At 38.0% G+C, this 20,712-nt stretch overlaps 1 protein-coding gene across 2 annotated transcripts in view; it reads left to right on the top strand.

Annotated features, from left to right (window-relative positions):
• FBN1 (fibrillin 1) overlaps positions 1 to 20,712 on the top strand; it is a 235,048-nt gene that overhangs the window by 182,178 nt on the left and 32,158 nt on the right. The window contains exons 43-50 of one of the 2 annotated variants that reach the window (XM_024232279.3): positions 1,973 to 2,044; positions 5,550 to 5,675; positions 9,590 to 9,712; positions 13,405 to 13,530; positions 15,470 to 15,586; positions 16,810 to 16,938; positions 17,572 to 17,691; positions 20,377 to 20,502. In XM_024232279.3, the coding sequence (XP_024088047.1) occupies positions 1,973 to 2,044; positions 5,550 to 5,675; positions 9,590 to 9,712; positions 13,405 to 13,530; positions 15,470 to 15,586; positions 16,810 to 16,938; positions 17,572 to 17,691; positions 20,377 to 20,502 (939 nt within the window). The remainder of the gene's footprint in view (positions 1 to 1,972; positions 2,045 to 5,549; positions 5,676 to 9,589; positions 9,713 to 13,404; positions 13,531 to 15,469; positions 15,587 to 16,809; positions 16,939 to 17,571; positions 17,692 to 20,376; positions 20,503 to 20,712) is intronic. The other variant, XM_063716643.1, reaches the window with a different exon arrangement.

Here is a 20,712-nt window from a genome sequence, read left to right as displayed (position 1 = left end):
GGTATATGCTGTGCATTATGTATATGATGATGACATCATTTGCCAAGATTATGATTTGGGTTAATTGAAATTATCAGGCAAGGAATTGATTAGGGTATTCTATAAAGGGAATCCTACACCATTTTCCACAGTGATATATAAAATATTAAATCTGTTGTCTGGCACTACCTGACATTGTATGCAACAGAAAATTCTTTTTTAGTAAAATGTATTATTTCATCCGTTGTTTACTCCAGAAATAATATAATAACCACCACTTAGAATTCTGATTTACCTCCACCCTGCAAAATGTTTCTAGACCAGGGCTTGGGAAAATACACCCCATGGGCCAAATCTATTCCACCATCTACTTTTGAATGGCCTGCAAGCTAAGAAGGATTTCTACATTTTAAATGGTTGGAAAAAATCAGAAGAATAGTATTTCATAATATGAAAGTTACATGAACTTCAGATTTTGTTTCCCATAAATAAAACTTTATTAGAGGACACTAATTTATTTCCATATTGTCTACTACTGCTTTCATGGCAGCATTAAATAGTTTTGACTGACTGTACAGCCTGCAAAGCCTAAGACATTTACTCTCTGTCCCTTTATTAAAAAGTTTGCTGGCCCTTGATCTTGAATAATTGTCTTTACAACTTTAGGTGGTACTTACCTGTTGGTAAAAAATCTGAAGCTTATACACACCTGGTGTGCATTTGTATGTAAAAGTCTATGTGTATATATCTATGTATGTGTATATGTATTTCTTTTCAATTATATTGAAAAATATATTTATTATTTTTCTGAGCTGTTCTAATATAAAGTGTACACAAAATTAATTTTTTTAAAGATTAGATTTTTCCAAAGATAGATAGAAGTCCTCGCATTTTCTTTTTTATCCTAATGGATTATTGCATATTCCTCTGGAGACCGCTTTGGAAATCCTTAATATAGACTAACACTTACTTTTAGAAATGATTGCCTGAGTTTTGAATATCTACGTACTCTTGTGTGAAATGCAAGATTTCTTCTTGATGTTGGATATTCACCAAATCCAGTCATGGCTTTTCATTAGCTATGAAATCTGCACGTATTTTAAGAGTCCCTGTAATTTCTTTGGGTGACCAATGTCAGCTGGCGTTACAGTGTTGGAAGTGAACACTCATAGATTAAGGAAACAAAACACAAGGAGAATAACATGCTATATTTTGATTAAAATACTTCCAGAAATCTTTTACTGATTTTCACTGAGCGTGACCAATAAGGCAGTGGCCATCTGAAGCTTAGATTGATACCATACCTTACCAGTTACAGTCATGATCTGGAATTACAAAATCTCACAGTTAGAAGGGACTGCTGATAGAATTTAGTTCATCTTTTATTATCTGTTAAATTTGACTAATTCAAGTGAGAGAAAGACAGAGACAGAAAAGGAGAGAGGGAGAGGGAGAGAATATGACAGAGCTGTACCAAATGAAATCCAGCTCCAAAAACTGAAAAACTGGTGAAGGTTGGTTGATTGACACAAACTAGTCATTAATAGATCTGATGTCAAGAATGTGGCTAGATTTGCTATGGTCTCCTATAATCTACTGAGAAAATGGATTTTGTACATGTTCCTCAAACCCTAGATCTCTTAATGCAGAGTAGAGAGAGGCACTCTTACCAGTCCCTGAGTTCAGAGCTGTATAACATCCATATTGAAATCCAAACTCCTACAGGTAAACTCATGTGAATGAGTGGCATGTGATCTGGGGATCTCTACTTCTCCTTCATTATCACGTCAACATTAGATCATTTTTTTCTTCAATATTTGTCTTACAGGCAAGATTATATCTGTAGGAATTTTCAGGTTTACTTTTTATTTTAAATTCTTCAAACTACAGAAAAATACCTTTCAAGAATGCTTACAAAATAATTTTCTTCAGTCCAATTATTGCTCTTTGCTGACCCCTATCCTCCCATCCCACCTTTGTTTAATCATTGCAGATGAGTTTGCTACACTCTGTGGAAGTCAAAGGCCAGGCTTTGTCATCGACATTTATACCGGTTTACCCGTTGGTGAGTCGTGGCGGCATTGTCAGAACTTTCTGGTTTTTTGCCTTTGTGTTAGCAAGAGGAGTACACCATTATTTTCTCAGTTCCCATTTTTTTCCTAAAGGAAAAGAAATGTTAAACAATGCCTTTCACTTTATTGAAACACTGATTCTTAGTTTGAAACAAACTGTGCAAACACCCTGTGCAGCTCCACCTAATTGGCAACAACATTTGTTGTTCATGATTAAGGGGATTGGAAAGCTTTTCCCAAAATTACAATCAAGCATAGTTAAACCAACCTTAGGCATCAACATGGGGAGAGATTCTGGGAGTAGGGCCAGTTGACATTTGATTTGAGTGTAATTCTCAATCCTTCCTTCTGACTAAGACCAGGTTAAGTGATTTTTCACACCAATCCTTACATGTAGATTGTTTATATAAAGTCCTTTCGTGGATCAATTTTATCTTACATGGAATCTCCTCAGGTCGTCTGCTTTGGGAATTTCAGAAGTGAAATAAAAATCTTTTCAGTCTGAGGCCCTGCCTGGTAAATGAAGCAGAGAACACAACATTGGGAGAGATGCTTGTGCAAGATTCAGAAGTATTGCACAGCACTCAGCCAGTGCAGGCAATGCCCTTGTGGTTTAAAACCAAATAACATAAAAGTAGATGGAAAGCTATTGCATTCTCTGAGTTTTTCCCTGGTGTGATTTATATGCATCCTTAGATGCCCTCTTAAGTCTGCACAGTTGTGTCTAGTAGCAAACATCATCACTTGCTTTATTCCACCTTATTCATAATAAGTAAACTAAAATCCACATCAGCCTTTCCAGTGACCTTGTTTAAGAAAACAAGAGTCTGGTCCAGCAATCCGCCTGGCTCCCTTAGTGCCAAATCCATATGGCTCCACAGTCTCGTCCACGTCCAAAGAAACTTCATGGTTTGGAAAGAAAAACTGCTAAATGACATTGGCATGGAACACCTGGCCCTAGCTGCTTTGTTTTTCCCCTTCCCAAAACAGATCTTTTAACCTCCCTAGAATCTGTGATCACAAGATAAGTGGTCTGTAATGGTAACGGTTCTCCACGGACTGACCAGGCATATACCCCAGCAAGGCTGCCCTCCAAGGTTGGCAGTAAGCAAAGACTAGAAACAACATTAGCGTTGTCCACTAGGAGAGCTGGAAAGGCGTCAGACTTCATCTAGTCCAAATGCGTTGCTTCATATTTGAGGAGACAGAGGCCCAGAGAGGGGAAGGGACTCACCCAAGGCCACCCAGCCAATTAATAACAGAGGTGGGACCAGAACACAGTCCTGACTCATGGCTTAGTTTGCTTCTAGCTCTTGAAAACTGGACATCTGATATTTAGCTATATGCTTATTGTTACCAAATTCCACCATGACAAAATATTTAGATGACTGAAAAACTTTGTTTTATTTAAGCTTTATACTCTCCTTTTGGAAAATCTTATGATTGTTGGCATGTGGAGTCCATTCATATAGGGTTAAAACTATAGCATGTTTATCAATCTTGTCTTAAAATATAAACTTCACTAAGTTGAAGTTCAAATAAAATCCTGACAGGAAAAGAAAATATAATTTTTAATATATCCTTTTGCTATTTTACACCTAACAATGGCTGGAAATTAGACTCAGCCGTTATTGTTAAACTTGATAATAATATATCACTTGTATTTAAAACAAATGAATGTGAGTATGATGTTTCATGTTCTAACCCACACTGAATGAATGGCATCTGAATTTGTTTTTTGTTTACTTATGATACACAGTTGTGATGTAACTTTACATGGCTTTTTCATGACATGAATGACAAAGGTGTGAAAGATCTAAAGACATAATTGCGTGTATTCAAAATAGCAATGAACCCTTTGAGATTCCAAGCCGTTTCTTTTCATTAAATAGGTCAACTTTGCCTTCACACAAAATCAACCCCTTTTTTAAAAAGGGTCTAAAATAAATCTATGACATCAAATTTCTCCTTTAAAACAGATTGGTTATAAAGTGTGGTTCTTCTAAAATTGCAGCAGCTCTTGTAGGCTCCACTTCAGTCCATGATCATCTTCTCACAAAGTATGCAAGCAAAGTATGTACCTTGCAAAGGCTCCTGACTATAATAAGTAAACAACGTATCTCAACAACAGTCATAGAAACTAGTGAATTGGAAGACTTTGGATTATAGACCAAGGCTTTGCATAACTCCCAGCTGAGGTGTTTCATCAAACCCAGCCAAGGGGCTGATGGAAGGGCCCTCCAGGATAACAAAAGTGTTGATGACAGTTCTGTGAAGATTGTATTAGGGTGATGCAGGAAATCACCATAATACGATCTTCCCTTATATGATAAGGGAGGCAGGATGGCCTGTTAACTGAGTCCCAGTGTCAAATCCTGACTCTGCCTTTCATTGGCTGCTTGGTCTTGGGCAGGTTATATCCTGTGGCTTGGCCTCACTTGCTTCATCTCTTAGTTAGAATAGTCATAGTACCGAGACCATCTCATGGGGTGACTGTGATAATTCAGCCAATAAATACAGGTTGAATGCTTGAGAAATGTACCAGGCATGCAGCAAATGAGATACCATCACTATTAATACTATTACCATTATTATTACTATTACTACTCTTATCCTAGAGGACACTTCAGTGGTCAGGAGTTCAGAGTGGGTAAGACAGAGATGGGACCACTCCAGGCTGGGGACATGGCCAGGCTGGTGAGGTGTCCAAAGTCTCTCTCCATAGCTGGCCAGCCCTGCCTTAGCAGCCTGGGTCCTGGCCGTGTTCTCACTCTTGGTCCTGTTTTAGTGCTCACCAACACACTGCCAGACACTTGCTCTTAACTGAACAAATTTGAATTGAGCACTTACTACCTGTCATGTAGAGTGCTAAGGAACCATAACACAGTGATGGAGAGCCAAGCCCAACTCCCAGCCTTAGGAAGCACACATTCTACTGCGACAGTTCTTCCTTAGTGCTGACCTCGTCTTCATTGTCAGCCCCGGCCCAGCTGACATCCCCACACTTGACTTACCTCCTTTCTAAAGCCACATGAAGTAGGAAGGGGGAGTTGAACTGGAATTTGAAAGATCAGAGTTCCATATGACCATGTGCTCCTCTGCAGTTCTTTACCAGTTCACCTCTCCCTTTTCCCTAAATATAGGCACACTTGGGTGGAGAGGCTGTTTACCCTTGACCATCCCTTCTATTCTACTCATCTGGTGTATCCACAGTGCCCAGAGGATACAAAGATATCTCCTACCTGTACAAAATTGACATTCTGAAGCAAAACCCAAAACATATATTTTAAATCCAGTTAGACTCATGTCTGGAAAGTGGTTTAGTTATCTCAATTTGCTATTCATTGATGTCCCCTATTGCCATCACCACCACCCCAACACATGCACACACACACACACACACACACGCACACACATGCACGTACTTTGCATCTTGTCTTACCCTGCACAGGGATCATGTGCTGTCGTGTCACTCATGAATGTTTACTCTGTCTCTAGATATTGATGAGTGCCGGGAGATCCCAGGGGTCTGTGAAAATGGAGTGTGTATCAACATGGTTGGCAGCTTCCGATGTGAATGTCCAGTGGGATTCTTCTATAATGACAAGTTGTTGGTTTGTGAAGGTAAGTGGCATCGTGACTTTATCATATCCAGAAAAGAGCTAACTGATGAGCTGCTTAATGATACACACTTGGCGAATTTCACAACATTGAAATTTCAGAAATGCATTAAGCTCTAGAAATAGTAAACGTCATGGTGTGGAACAGCATGAAATTTCATGCAAAAAAAAAAAAAATTCACTAACTTCAGTGGAAAAACCAGGAGGCACATTCCCAGCCCCCTTTCCCCAACACACAGTGTGTTAATATTAGACTTCCCAGCTGATATGAAAAAGCTTTGAGTTCCTGGGTGTGTCACATAGATTGCTTTTGTTTCACATTGCTTGAAAATCAATATGAGTGGACAGTCATCCTAGTTGACTCTCAAAATCAATTCTCTTCCAGACGGAGACTTTGCTACTCCCAAGTGAAAACAAGGTTAATGCAGATATTCCAAATGCATGAGAGAATTCCAAATGGCAGGAACAGCAAATTTGATTTTATATGAAGAATGTTGGCATGCATGTGTACTTTTTTCATTTTCAAATTACCTCCTGTTGCCATGTATATGTACTGTGATTCGGAGCATTCCTTATAGCACTTCATATTTTTTCCTACATCTGGGAAGGATAGTTCTCTTACATTTTAGTGAAAGGGACATTACTGGTTATTAAATATACCATGTGCGCAGGATAGTTGGAATAATTTTCTATTTAATACTTACACTTCAGGCCTCTAGCAGAGTTTTTATTCATGTTAGAAAGGGTTATTACCCCGTAGAGCACGTATTATAGCACATATGTCAACATTTTAATGTTAAAAAAAAAAACTTTTTTGTCCAAACTGAAGACAACTTATATACCACAAGTAAAGTTATATTCCTAACCACATACTTGTTAAGTTCCTCTCACCAGGCTTTCAGTTACTGTGGCCAAGTGGGCACATATCCCTTACTCTGCCTGCTGTGTGAGTTAGTGGGAATGGGGTAATAGCCATTCCGAGCCTTCCTAAGAAGATAGCCAGTTCAGACCTTGGCCCGAGTCCCTGGGCTTTGGGAAGCCATCAAGGATCAGGTACCTGGAGAGGAAGCATGGATGTGGGAGAGGGAACCCACGGCAGATGATCTTACAGTGCTAGAGTTGGCTGCCTCCCTCACAGCCGCACTTTTCCCCCTCTCAAACATGCTCAGCGTGCCTGCCACCTGCCTGTGGCATTTTCCTCCCCACCCTTCCCCTCAGAGATCGCTTTGATGATGACTGTACCCAGGTACCTTTTAACCACTTATATTTGCTGAAGCCACAGCCCTTGGCCAGAACCCATAGACAAGACCACCCATGACCACCAAGTCAACTTAGACCTTGCTAGATCCATGAGATTAAACACATGCAACTGTACCAATGCAAGGCATTTTGCTGTCAGGGTAGCATTCTGTGGATATTGAGATAACTAAGTGCTCCAACTTCTGATTGCCATTTCACAGAATATCCGTCTTCAGGGTGAATGTTTAATCCAGAGTAAGCTGCTTCCTAGCATACTCTTAGCTCTTAGAATAGGAAAATGAAGGTTGAGTGCATACATGCCTCAGCAATGCTGAAATTGGAATGGATTGCAGAGGTGATTTAGGGAGCTTCCACGCCTCTGCTCTCGCCAAGTAGCCACATTATCAGATGCCACATCATAGAAGTGCTTGTCTGTGACACTACTCAGTTTCTCCAGTGGCGCAATCTGCCCCCTGTGTTTCTATACATCCTGAATTCAGAGCAGGGCAGACCTGGTGAGTGAGGTGGTGCTGGGTCCCTTGTAACCCAAGGCAGGCACACTCCTGCTCCTGTGTCTGTTGCCCAGAGAGGCACAATCCACCCGCCTTAGACAGGAACCCTCACTGACTGACTGACAGTCCTGAGGGTTTTCCACCGCAGAATCATGCCCAAGAGGCATTGGCTGATGTATTTGCCACCCCCTTGTAGGAACTTCTTTGGTCGAGCCAACTTCTGTGTAAAAGCCCAGAACTGGTACTAAGGGCCAACCTTCACCTGTGTTATAGGCCATCCCCTTTACTGGACTTAGTCTGAATTAGATTGTTCCACTGGAGCAGGGAAGAGGGAAACATGTATTTTGCCCCATGATATAGCATGGACATGTAGTAACTTTTGTGATGCCATGAATTTGAACTATATTAGTATCTGGTTTTTTTGTTGTTTGTTGTTGTTGTTCTTGTTTTGTTTTGTTTTGTTTTGTAGACAGACAACCCCCTAAGCAAAGTCAAAACTCTGGAACACACAATATCCATTATCCAAAATCTTTTCTGTTTTAATGAGAGTTGGTTTGTTTTCAGTAGTTTTATGATAACTCCCATGTTAGGTTTTCTTGATTTGATTGCCTTGTGGTAGTAATTTGAGCAGGTGTCTCTACAGCCCTGTACCTCAAAGCACTCTCTACAGACCAGGAGCACCTGCATCAGCTGGGAACTTATTAGAAATTCAGACTCTCAGGCCATTTCCCAGACATGTCAAGTCAGAATCTGCCTTTTAGCAAGATCCCAGGTGATTCATGTGGACTTTAAGATTTGAGACATTCTGCTCTTGCAGGCTTTCAGACAATAGCAACCTTATTGAATCATAAAATCCAGATCTTTGAGTAAATACAAGGCTTCCTAGGATATTAATCTATACCCATGTCAAGTGCTGGCCCTAGCAGCCAAGTTTCATGACTTTTTTTTAGACATGAGCATCGTTAGAGTCCATATGTGGTCATAAATCAAGCCTTGCATTTATAAATATTACTGAAGTGGGAAAGTTTAGATAATGGACTTTCGGTCTTCCTTTCTCTCTTTCTCTTTTTTTTTTTAATAGACTTTATTTTCTAGTGCAGTTTTAGATCCACAGCAATATTGAGAAGAAGGCACAAAGATTTATCATATATTCCCTACCCTTACACATGCACAGCCTCTCCCGTCATCAGCATACTCCATCAGAGTGGTGCATTTGTTACAATTGAATCTCCGTTGACATCATTATCACTCAGAGTCCACTCTGATGATTTACATTAGAGCTCGCTCTTGGTGTACATTCTATGGGTTTGGAAAAATTTATAATGACATGTATCCACCATTCCATAACTATTCATAGAATAATTTCATTGCCCTAAAAATTCTCTGTGCCTTGCCTGTGTATCCCCTAATCTCCCCTAACCCCTGGCAACCACTGATTTTTTACTGTCTCCAGATTTTTGCCTTTTCCAGAATGTAATATGGTTGGAATCGTACATTATGTTGCCTTTCCAGATTGGCTTCTGATTCACTTAGTAATATACATTTAATTTTCTTTTTTCTTCTTTTTCATTTTCCTTTTTTTTTTTTTTTTTTTCCACATGGAATTTTGCTCTTGTTGTCCAGGCTGGAATGCAATGGCATGATCTTGGCTCGCTGCTACCTCCACCTCCCAGACTCAAGTGGTTCTCCTACCCCAGCTTCCCAAGTAGCTGGGATTACAGATGCCCGCCACCATGCCCAGCTAATTTTGTATTTTTAGTAGAGATGGGGTTTCACCATGTTGGTCAGGCTGATCTCAAACTCCTGACCTCAGGTGATCCACCCACCTTAGCTTCCCAAAGTGCTAGGATTACAGGTGTGAGCAACCGTGCCTGGCCATATTTAATTTTCTTCCATGTCTTTTCATGGCTTGATAGCTCATTTCTTTTTAGTGCTAAATAACATTTCATTGTCTGAATGTACCACAGTTTATTTATTAATTCACCTATCGAAGGACATCTTGGTTGCTTCCAAATTCTGGCAATAAATAAAGCTGCTGTACACATCTACGTTGTCTTTTCAATAGAACAGATCAAAATAAAATATAAATTTGTTTTCATGTGAGAGGCTTTGTTGACTGGACACCAGATTCTGTTCTCCTTCGAATTCAGTTCTCTTCTGCTTGTAGATATTGACGAGTGTCAGAATGGCCCAGTGTGCCAGCGCAACGCCGAATGCATCAATACTGCAGGCAGCTACCGCTGTGACTGTAAGCCCGGCTACCGCTTCACCTCCACAGGACAGTGCAATGGTATGTAGTGCCCCACAGGCCGGACGTGCCTACCCAAGAGTTTGTCTTCATGAAGCTTCAGATATCTGGATTTATTTTCAGATAGTTAAGCTGAAGAATATATGAGTTAAGATTTAGATTGATGAACTCTAATATTAAACTAAATTGGAAAAAGGGATATTGTCAAAATGTCTAAACACTTAGCTTTTTAATCCTCTTTCTGGATGAGATATTTTCAAAACAAGAAGTAAATCATTCACATACATAGATTTCATATTTGCCTATCTGCTGCCCTGCCTGCAAACACTCACCCCCACACATTACACACACACACACACACACACACACACACACACACAATTATGCATACACACACTCCCCTAAGCAACATTTAGGACCAAATGATTTTTTTCCTTCCACAGAATCCCTCTCAGAAAGGTGAGGTTTTCACTATCTTGGCTACATACCCCAAATCTAGACAGTGAAGCTCTCCTGAGCTGGGTCAGATTAATCTGCAGAAACAGAACAAACAAAACCATCGCTTTTCTTTCCAGTCGTCTTACAGGGAAAGGGTCACTCACTGAAGGCAACAAACATCAACAGCCTTTATTAGCTATTTATTCCCATGTCCCCTAGAGATTAGATTTTTTTGGTGCTCACTTTTGTCAGGGATGTGATAGAAACAGGAAGCACGTTGGCATATTATCAACTTCAGTGCATGGTGAAGTTATTCAGTATCTGATGGTATCTTGTAGCCAGTGGTATGAAAATTTAAAAGACTGCTGTTTCAGCCCAGAAGCAAAATAATATCTCAGAATGATTTTCTTGTAAGTTTTTAAGTAATTCTGAATCTGTATATTTAGCAAAAATCACTGTATATTTAGCAAAGCAAATCATTGTATATTAGGAAGAATGTGTTATTTTGCTCACGGTTCATTTCACAGGGGGTTTCCTGGATATTTTATGCATTTGTGAATGAAACAACACAGGGGAACGTGGTCAGATTTTCCTCGGATTTCCTTGCCTACCAGTGATTAAGTGGTAGGAAGTGCACTGTTCTCTTTAGGGTATTTTGCATTGTTTTATGAGACCTTGGTGGGAAGAGGGTGTAATTGCCAAACAAAAAATCACATTGAGAATCAAGACTTGTTTTGTTGAGTTTGAAGGAACATGTGTAAGTATTTAGCATTTTGTCAACAGAGCTGTTGCTATCCATGGATTAAAAATACAGGACAGGAAAAGCAGGGACGTCTCTGATATGAACCACAATACCCTAAAGAAACTTGGCCTTGATACCACTTCCCTGCATTTTGCTCATAATTTATATTTCTTTAGAACTGGATGAAATAATTCCAGTCAAAATAAGGAATTGCTGATAATATAGAATGAGTCATTTCATACCATTTCACACTCAGGTAAGAAGTGGGACAGAGCTATTTATAGATCAAGATAAGACATTCAGCCATAGCTTGCTGGAGCTTAAGCCATTTACTGTTTTCTTGTAGGAGACTATCATACATAAAATGCACCCAGCTATAAGTGTTGTGAGTGAGCATCATTTGCAGCCAAAAGCTTGATTTCCTTTATTCATTGAAATCCTTAGAAGAAAGGGAATTAACTTAAGTTTTGCAACCATTCAGCCAGTTGGGTTGAAGACTTCATTCTAGAAATGTCTTTATTTACGTCTTACTTTTAAAATATCTTTAAATGCTATTCTATACTTGGCATTTTTTTTTCAGGCATGCTGCAAAGTACTCCTTTTTGCGTCAGTTGAAAATGAAAATAACTAAAACTTTCTCTCCATCATGAGATCTTTATTTGAATTCGTAAGCACATTATTTCAAACCCCAAATTACACCTGGCCATAGCACTCACATTATTGCTGAGAGAGCTGAGAGAACAATTAGATATCTGAGCTCAGGATGCTAGTCTGACAGCAGAAGCTGGATAGTTAGAGCAAATGCAACCCCATTCTGAAATGTCTTGCCCCGCTAAAGACAAGGAACAGTTTCTTCCCAGCTACTTCCTTGTGGTTTCCTCTCTCTCTCTGTTGACTGTTTGGGTTTCTTTCCACAGTAGCCTGTTCAGACCTCCTATCCCAGCCTCAAATATGATCATCTAAGAGTTCAAATTCTGGTGCTTGTGGAAACCTAGATTTCTGCTCTGGTTTTACCAGTAGAACTCCAAAGTACTCTCTCTGTTTCATTTTTCATTTATTTAAACCATCATAAAATAGGGCAATAGATGAAAGGAAATTCCTAATTGGGGATCCCTTTCTAATAAGATCCTTAAGGCTCTCCATTTCCTTGTGGAACCCAGATATGAGACAGACCTTGTCCCCTGCATACTTCCAGGTCCAGTCCTACTCGAAGGTGCCAAAGTTTTGGGCCAACTGTGGTAGGACCTGAGACACCCTTCCTCAAGATCAGAAATCAGTCTCCTCTGCCTATACTGGGAAGCAGTTGGCTCACTTTAAATTCATTTTCTCAAATGGGAAGAATCATAATTTGTTAAATAGCATTTCTGCATAGGCTAGTAGTAGTTCCTAAGCTGCTCTATTTCAATTTCCCCTCATAATGATATACTCAACTTCACTTGGAACTTCTAAATGGTATGATGATTCATCTACTAAATAGGAGATAACCATAACAATGGCATCCCGGACACATGAAATGGAGGAAATGTCCATGATTCTGGCACAGACAGGGTTGCTGTGTGCAGCAAAAAGTGTCCATTCATGATTACTGTGTTCTGAGTAGAAACTGCAGGCAAACAGCAAGTCTAGATTATTTAACTAAGAGCGAAATGCCGTCTGCCCTACGGCATCTGCAGCAAAGATGACACTCCATTTGCTTTCTTCTGTGACAGTAGGAAAATCAGAATGGCACAGTGTTCTTCAAAGTACATTTACTCTAAACATAGAGCTTTAAAAAATTAGAGACATAAGTTGGCATATAATTATGTCATATGTGAATTCATGCATTAAATTCAGCCCCTCAGATAATCAGATTTCAGGAAAGCAACAAAGATTCAGTTGATGATAAATATAATTTAGAGCTTAAAGACTGGCAGAAGCAAGATGAGAGGGCTTCCTTTTGAATGGATGAGAGTAAAAAGAAAGAGACAGTGTTCAGGTTTGTCACATGCTAAAAGGAGCCCTGTATAGACGTGAATACTTGGTGAAGATGGAAGAAAAAGTTACAGGCATAAGACAAAACAAAGAGATGCAACTTGAACAAGCGGCCATGTAGGTTGTCCATCAAGAAAAACTTAATCTTAGTCATAGGATTTGACTTTGATATAAATTTCCAAAGGAAGCCATGAACTATCCATGACGTGAGGCACCAAATCTTAACTAGACAAAATACTTCAATTAATTCCACAGTCTGTGGTGCTGCGTAGGCCGATAATCAAACAGAAAATCCTCCCAGCTTGAATTTTTTCCCCCCATTTTACTTCTAAGTTTTCTCATCTTTCAGAATATTTTTTGATTACTTACCCTTATTTTTTATTGTGTCAAGTATTGTTAACATACTCTGACTATGCCTGGTAAATGAGAGTAAGTTTTAATCCATTTTGATGCAAAAATAAATATATCTGTTTCACTAATTTAGTTTAGAGCTAGGATTACTCCTGAGAACGATAGCTAGAAATAAGTTATTCAATTATATTTTGTCTTCTAAGTTCTCACTTAAGATGCTTTTTATTTACAGATCGTAATGAATGTCAAGAAATCCCCAATATATGCAGTCATGGGCAGTGCATTGACACAGTTGGAAGCTTTTATTGCCTTTGCCACACTGGCTTTAAAACAAATGATGACCAAACCATGTGCTTGGGTAAGTATGCAATTATTATTCTTTTTTTTCATATGCTGTTGAAAGCTTCATTTGATTCTAAATATGGATAAAATTTAATACTAAGTCTTTTAGTAGTATTTTTGCTATATACAAAATAAAAACACGGACAGATATGCAGCAGTGATATCCTGTTTAATCTTTGGCAATCTGAACATGATAAACCTCTTCCTTGTCACTCATTTGGCTGTCAGTTTAGAAAAAATTGACTAAGGGGTAAATTGAAAAAGATATTAATACAAAAATATTAATGTTAATAGACAATTATTCATATGTAATATTGATGTGGATTTTTTTTTGAGTTTTTGAGTGTGAGATGACCATTTTTTTGAGAAGGCTTTATAGTGTGTACCAGATTCTCAAAGGTGAATTTATAAATCCTACAAAGGCAAAGAAAAGTTAATCATTTTTCTAGAGGAAAAAGAACTCAGGATTTTAAATCTCTTCCCTGATTTCTCTAGTGTCAGGATGCTGATTTAGAATAAACTTCAGTGTGTAATGAATCATTTTCTTCTTTTCCTTCGTTTCTTTTTCTACTTTAAAGCAATACCATTAAGTCTTTTTGGGACATTAGGTACATAAATCAGATTCACAGCTGAAAGAACAATTAATATAGTAATGTTTAAGTCCTTGACTTTGGCTATGACTGGGTTCATCCATTTGGGAACATTTCTCATAAAGTTGTATCTCTCCAGAGTAATGACAAGAGCACTGACAACCCTGCTCATCACTGGGCAGCTAACCTGTGCAAAAGCTATGATGACCCTGCCCAACTTTCTTTCTGTGTCTCTCATCTGAATTTTCTGGAGCCTCCTAACATAGAACCTCCCCAACCAAAGAACTCCACCAGTTTGGCTAAAAATGAATGAAGGCAGAAATTCTTGATTACTAGCAATGACTCATCTGGGTGTAGTCTTCAACCACGGACACACATTAGAGTCCCTTTGGGTTAGCAATAGCTTCCTGATTCAGGAATCACAGATCATTTATCTTCATGTCCAAAATGTGACAAGAAGGGGAATCCTGGCTCTAATCATTACATTTTGCTATTCTCTGTTGTTACCTTCCACTCTCTCTCTCTCTCGTTTCATCCTTGTCCCTCTTCATGGTGCCTCATTCTTTCAAACCAGCAGTAACAACTTTCTTTCATTAAATTTTTTTCTTACTTCGTCCTTAATATAATGTGCACATACTCTTTATAAGAAATATGCTAGCTGCTGTGATGAGATGCAAAGACATATAAGATGCCAGAGTAGCTTTACAAAATCATCAAAGTACAGACCAATCAAAAGGCGAATAAGAATGCAAGCATGTATGAAAAGAACAAATTAAGTGCCATCTCGTTGGGGTAGTTTAGAAAAGTGAGAGAAGTCATCATTGGTGGAAGTTGTTCTATGTTTTTACGGGTGTAGGGAAAAAGGAAAAGTTGTCTGAAATGACAGGTGAGCTAGAAAGCTGAGTTATTTTGTGCTGATTGTGTGGGGTAATGCCAGGTGAATCACTGCTTTTTGGTAAATTGGAGTGAGAATCTTGAAGGTTGAAGTTTGCCAAAGGTGGCAACACCTCAAGACCCAGATGCACACAGAGTTTTTTCCATTTTCAAGTGAAAATATTTGAGAAAAGTGGCAAGGGTGGAGAATTCTAGAAGTAAATAGAATAAAATAACTCTTGTTCAGGTCTCATGTCCTTAGCTTGCCTTTCACTGGCCAGCCAAGGAAACCATTTATTCCCAAGGTTTAGAGCTTTACCACTGCCTGGTGTCTTGCAGGGATGACTGCTGCTGGAGCTGATACCAACATCAAAAACTTCTCAGCCTATGGATGAGGCCTGGTGAACCCTAAAATGCTCTTTAGCCACTGTAACCGTGTAACCACTTTTTCTACTTATAATTATGTTTCTTTATGGCCTTTCTTCCTACTAGACATAAATGAATGTGAAAGAGATGCCTGTGGGAATGGAACTTGCCGGAACACAATTGGTTCCTTCAACTGCCGCTGCAATCATGGTTTCATCCTTTCTCACAACAATGACTGTATAGGTGCGTGTGTAAAATTGTGCATCAGCAAAGGAAGTCAGTTTTATATGTGTTCTTTGTAATTAGCATTATCTCTAGTGTTCCAGCTGTCTTTTAAAAATATATGCTATCTTATGCATAACAATTGGTTACGGGACTTGTCAAATACAATGTGCTAATTCAACATCAAATATATTACAGAAGTCTCCCCTTATACGTGAGGGATACGTTCTGAGACCCCCAGCAGATGCCTGAAACCACAGATAGTACTGAACCCTCCATATACCATGTTTTTTCCTACACATACATACCTAGACTAAAGTTTAATTTATAAATTAGGCATGGTAATAGATTAACATCAATAACTAATAAGAAAATAGAACAATTATAACAATATACTGTAATAAAAGTTATATGACTGTACTTTCTTGTGCGCTGTCTCTCTCTCTCTCTTTCTCTCTCTCAAAATATTTTATTGTACTATACTCACCTATTTTTGGATAGCAGCTGACCTTGGGTAACTGAACCCCCAGAAAGCAAAACCATAGATAAAGGAGAACCACTGTAACTATATCCATTACTTTTATTAAAATGTTCATTAGCAGCTATAAATTTTTGTCTACTTTGCTGTAAATTAAATAAATTTCAAAATAAACGGAATTAGATTAAGCTTAAAAATTTTTAAATATACAAAAGTGATTCTTTGTATAGAAATTATATTATTCAGGACTATGAACCTTCTGGTCTAGATGTTTCATGTAGCCTCTCTTAAATAAATCATTGAATCTACAGAATCTCCCTTCTAAAACATACTAGGCAAGAGTAATAAGCCAAATTCTTTAAATTTTATGGTGCTGTAGGCTAATTTAAATCTAATTGCAAGAATACAAAATAATGCCCTTAGCTGAATTGTGTATTAGGATTTTATTTTTTAAATAAAAAAAATTTTTAAATCTAAAATTTAAAAATAAAATCTAAAGGAAAATCAAGGAAAAACTGACAGGAAATTTGAATGTAAATTGTCAGTCTCTAATATAATAATGTAATCTTATTGTTAAATGTGCATAGGTGCTTAAAGCCAGTTCTGTTGTTGCAAACTAGATCTTCATTGGCATTTCTTGTTTGGCTAAGCCAGCAAAGGCCACTAAAATTCAGAAAAAGTATTTTTTCCTTTAAAAGTTTTGATTATTGCTGGGATTATGACATCTTTGGAATATAGTAAAGGATTGTTGGGGATTTTTCTGCAGATGTTGATGAATGTGCAAGTGGAAATGGGAATCTTTGCAGAAATGGCCAATGCATTAATACAGTGGGGTCTTTCCAGTGCCAGTGCAATGAAGGCTATGAGGTGGCTCCAGATGGGAGGACCTGTGTGGGTAAGTACAGGACTTAGAAAGACCTGGAAAGAATGCTTCCAGAGACCACTCAAGGAATCATGCAGTCTCTATTCTAATGCTTCTTTCTGGAAACCTGGAGGAAAAGTCAGAGTAGAATTATATTAATCCTCCCTATAAAGGCTTGTTTTTATTTAAGTATATATACATATATGTATATATATAAAATCACTTTTTCCCTTATTTTAAAAATTAAGCTATTGTACTCACCAAGAATACTCAAACTGTTAAACAGTGAAATTGTTAAATTGTTCTGTAAGCAATTGTGATTTCCCTTCTTAAATTTTTTTCTTTAAAATACTTTTGTAGTAAGCTCTCATATCTTTTGAATATCCTTAAAATCTTTATATACTCACTGACTTTTCACATGCTACAATTTTCTGGAAACCTTTAATTTGATGCAGGTAAAATAAAATATGGTTGTTATACTATACATTTTTGAAAGCTGATAAAGCTTGTTTTTATTATCACTTATTTTTCTCCATGGTGGAATTTTATGAACTTTAATTTGCTTTATGTATTTCTTTGATTTATTCTAGTTTTTTTGAATTTTAATTGTTTGATGGAAGTCATGCCAGTGGGAATCTCTTCCTTATTTTTCCCTTTTCTTTGCAGATATCAATGAATGTCTTCTAGAACCCAGAAAATGTGCACCAGGTACCTGTCAAAACTTGGATGGGTCCTACAGATGCATTTGCCCACCTGGATACAGTCTTCAAAATGACAAGTGTGAAGGTAGGAAGGCTATCAGTTGTAGCAAATGAGGAGTGTCGGGTATCCACTGGACTTAGCAGAATGAGAATTTTTGTAATGACGTCTTCATTTTGGAATACTTTATCAGAAAGAAATGCAAGGGCATAGGTATGACATGGTCTCATCCTTCTGGCAAGACAAGAAGCACTAATTCTCATGCTAATCTCTAATGAAGTTACTTTGTTGTGTGCATATGACTGATCATATGATCCTGACTCTTTTCCACTGTGCTTTCATACATTTGTTAGGAATGCTGTGTCCTACTCCCAGTATTTCTGAATTACATTTTTTAAGTGGGATTCTTTGCAGCTAAAAATAGCTCCTGATTCCAGCTAAAAACTTTAAATGACCACATTCAAGGTTGGATGAATGGGGTTATATCATTTGTCTATTTTGTTTTTACCTATGGAGCAGTGGAAATGTGTTATTTCAAATAAATTCTCAGCAAATTTTACAGTATTACATTCCTTTTTGTTTGTTTGTTTTTAATGGAGACAGGAACTTACTCTGTCACCAGGTTGGAGTACAGTGGCACGAGTATAGCTCACTGTAAGCTTGAACTCCTGGGCTCAAGTGATCATCCTGTCTCAGCCTCGGGAGTAGCTGGGACTACAGGCATGTGCCACCATGCCTGGCTGATTTTTTAATTCTTTGTAGAGATGGGGTCTCCCTATGTTGCCAGGCTGGTCTCAAACTCCTGGTCTCAAATGATCCTCCTTCCTCAGCCTCCCAAGGGCCTTCCTTTAACCTCAACAAATATGTCATATCATTAAGTGAAGGACATTAATTGCTAGAATTTCATAAATAAGTAGGGTTGAAAGGATTTTCAAGAAGTCACCTAGTTCACACCCCTGACTTTAAACAGGTCTGCATCTAATCCACAATGAGAATTTTCTCTACTTTTAATATCGTCAATTAGAAATTTTATTATATATCCAATTTAAGTAACAATCAAGTGGTGATATTTAAAATGGAAACAGCTTATTGAAATTGTCTAGATGCAGATTTTTTAAGCATGTTATTTTACTTTTATTAAAAATTGGCTTTATTTATTATCAATACATAAGTTCGCTAAATTGAACAGAATGAATATATATAGAAAGAAAAATAACTGCACAGTCAATGAATGTGCCCATTCTACAATATTTGGCCCTATCCTAATAAGTTGGCATGTACAGGCTAATTTCTACCATAATAGAAATAGTCATAGTAATAATTAAAAACAACTGAAAACATTTGAGCATTTTCACAAAAGTTAACTTTTATATTAAGAAAAGGTTGGATATAGGGGTGGAAGGAGTGTCAGAATGGAGTGATTCAATTGGCAATAGTAGATCAGATTCATTAATAAACCACAGGGAACATAACACAGGTATAAATGCAACCCAATAACCTGGCATGATGGAGAAGCTGATTTTGCATTGCACAGAAAGAGAATCACTTGGCATTGCACATTTCTAGAATATTTGTTGTGTAGTATTTACAATATTAAGTCAAGATAATAAAGTTAATTTCTCAATTTTTCCTTAGTTGGGCCTCCTGAGAATAAAGTTATGTAGTGCAAGTACATTTTGGTGTGAGTAGAAACCTTTGCACAAATGTAAAAATAAAGAGCCCAGGATACAAGGATATTTTGTGTTTTGTTGAAAAAATAAAAAAGTATTATAAAAGTGGCATGGCTCAGAATTAAGACTTATCACATTGTTCACTAAAAATTCCCACTGAAAGTCAGGAGGAAAGATAAGTGAGTTTGTTGGAATAGAGTGGACATATTTTTCCACAGGTAATCATATGTTTTGTTGACCAACCCAAGCCAATTTTGAAAGTAGAAAAGGGCACTATTAACAATAAAGTCAGGCCAACCGGCATGAGCTGGGGCTCCCCCAGGCAAACTAGGACATATGGTTACTCAAGCCATTCAAACTTCTTATTGGCTACTCTTAACTACCCCTGTACAGGAGCTAAGATGTATAATATACTAAAGAAAACATGCCACAATTCTAAGTGTACAGTTTCCTATTATCTATATGATGAAAGAAAAAGCCTGTACAAGAAAGGTATTTTTGTGTCTTTAGAAAGATTAACCCACAAATCAGGAGCCTCATCTTCTATGATATCGTTAGTTTGCACTTCATAGGATTATACTTATTTTCATGAGTCTTAGTGTTCTTGTAAAACTCACAGTTTTAGGGCTGTAGCATAGGGTATTGGGAAAAGTTCTGTGGATGGTTGGAGGGGAGTAAATTTGGATCAAAGGCCTAGATCTCACATTGAGTGACTCACTAGCAATGTGCTTAAAGTCTCTTCATTTCTGTTTCCTGATCAATGGTGCAGTGTGACTCTAGAATTTCATGCTTCTTTCCTGGCCTAGGGTACTATGAAATTACTCTGACCAAGCAACTCAGTCTGGGTAACAGACGTTTGTCACTGCACCCCTTAGAAGGCAGTTGCACATTCCATTTTTATATCAATAACTGTCAAAACTAATTTTTTTGAAGTCACAACAACCTAGAAGTCCAGTCCACAGTGTTATGGTACAGAAAAATACCTTTATTATTGTAAGAGTTTGGAAACTCAGTTGCCCTTTGTATGTCCACATTGTGTATTTGGTACCTGATGGTGTCTCCATCGTGTTTTGACGTTGTTTGACTCATGTGATTCTTTTAGATATTGATGAGTGTGTCGAAGAGCCAGAAATTTGTGCCCTGGGCACATGCAGTAACACTGAAGGCAGCTTCAAATGTCTGTGTCCAGAAGGGTTTTCCTTGTCCTCCAGTGGAAGGAGGTGCCAAGGTAAGTGTCTTTGAAGGCTTTGGGCTTTCATTGCTCCATGTTTATTTGTGGTGGTCTTATTTTTCAAACATGGCAAAGCTCTGTTTCTTTGTGAACAGGAAGATGGAGAGTTTTCATTCACCCAGAGGTCTAATGATAACCATATGTCAGAAGGTTCATTTTCACTTTTAAGGTTAAAAGCTCATCCATCAAGTTATGGTTGCTTGTACA

The sequence above is a fragment of the Pongo abelii genome, chromosome 16, assembly GCF_028885655.2.
Source record: "Pongo abelii isolate AG06213 chromosome 16, NHGRI_mPonAbe1-v2.0_pri, whole genome shotgun sequence".
In the NCBI taxonomy this organism is placed as follows: Eukaryota; Metazoa; Chordata; class Mammalia; order Primates; family Hominidae; genus Pongo; species Pongo abelii.
Note: the sequence above shows the minus strand (reverse complement) of the source record. Positions and strands in the feature narration are given on the sequence as shown.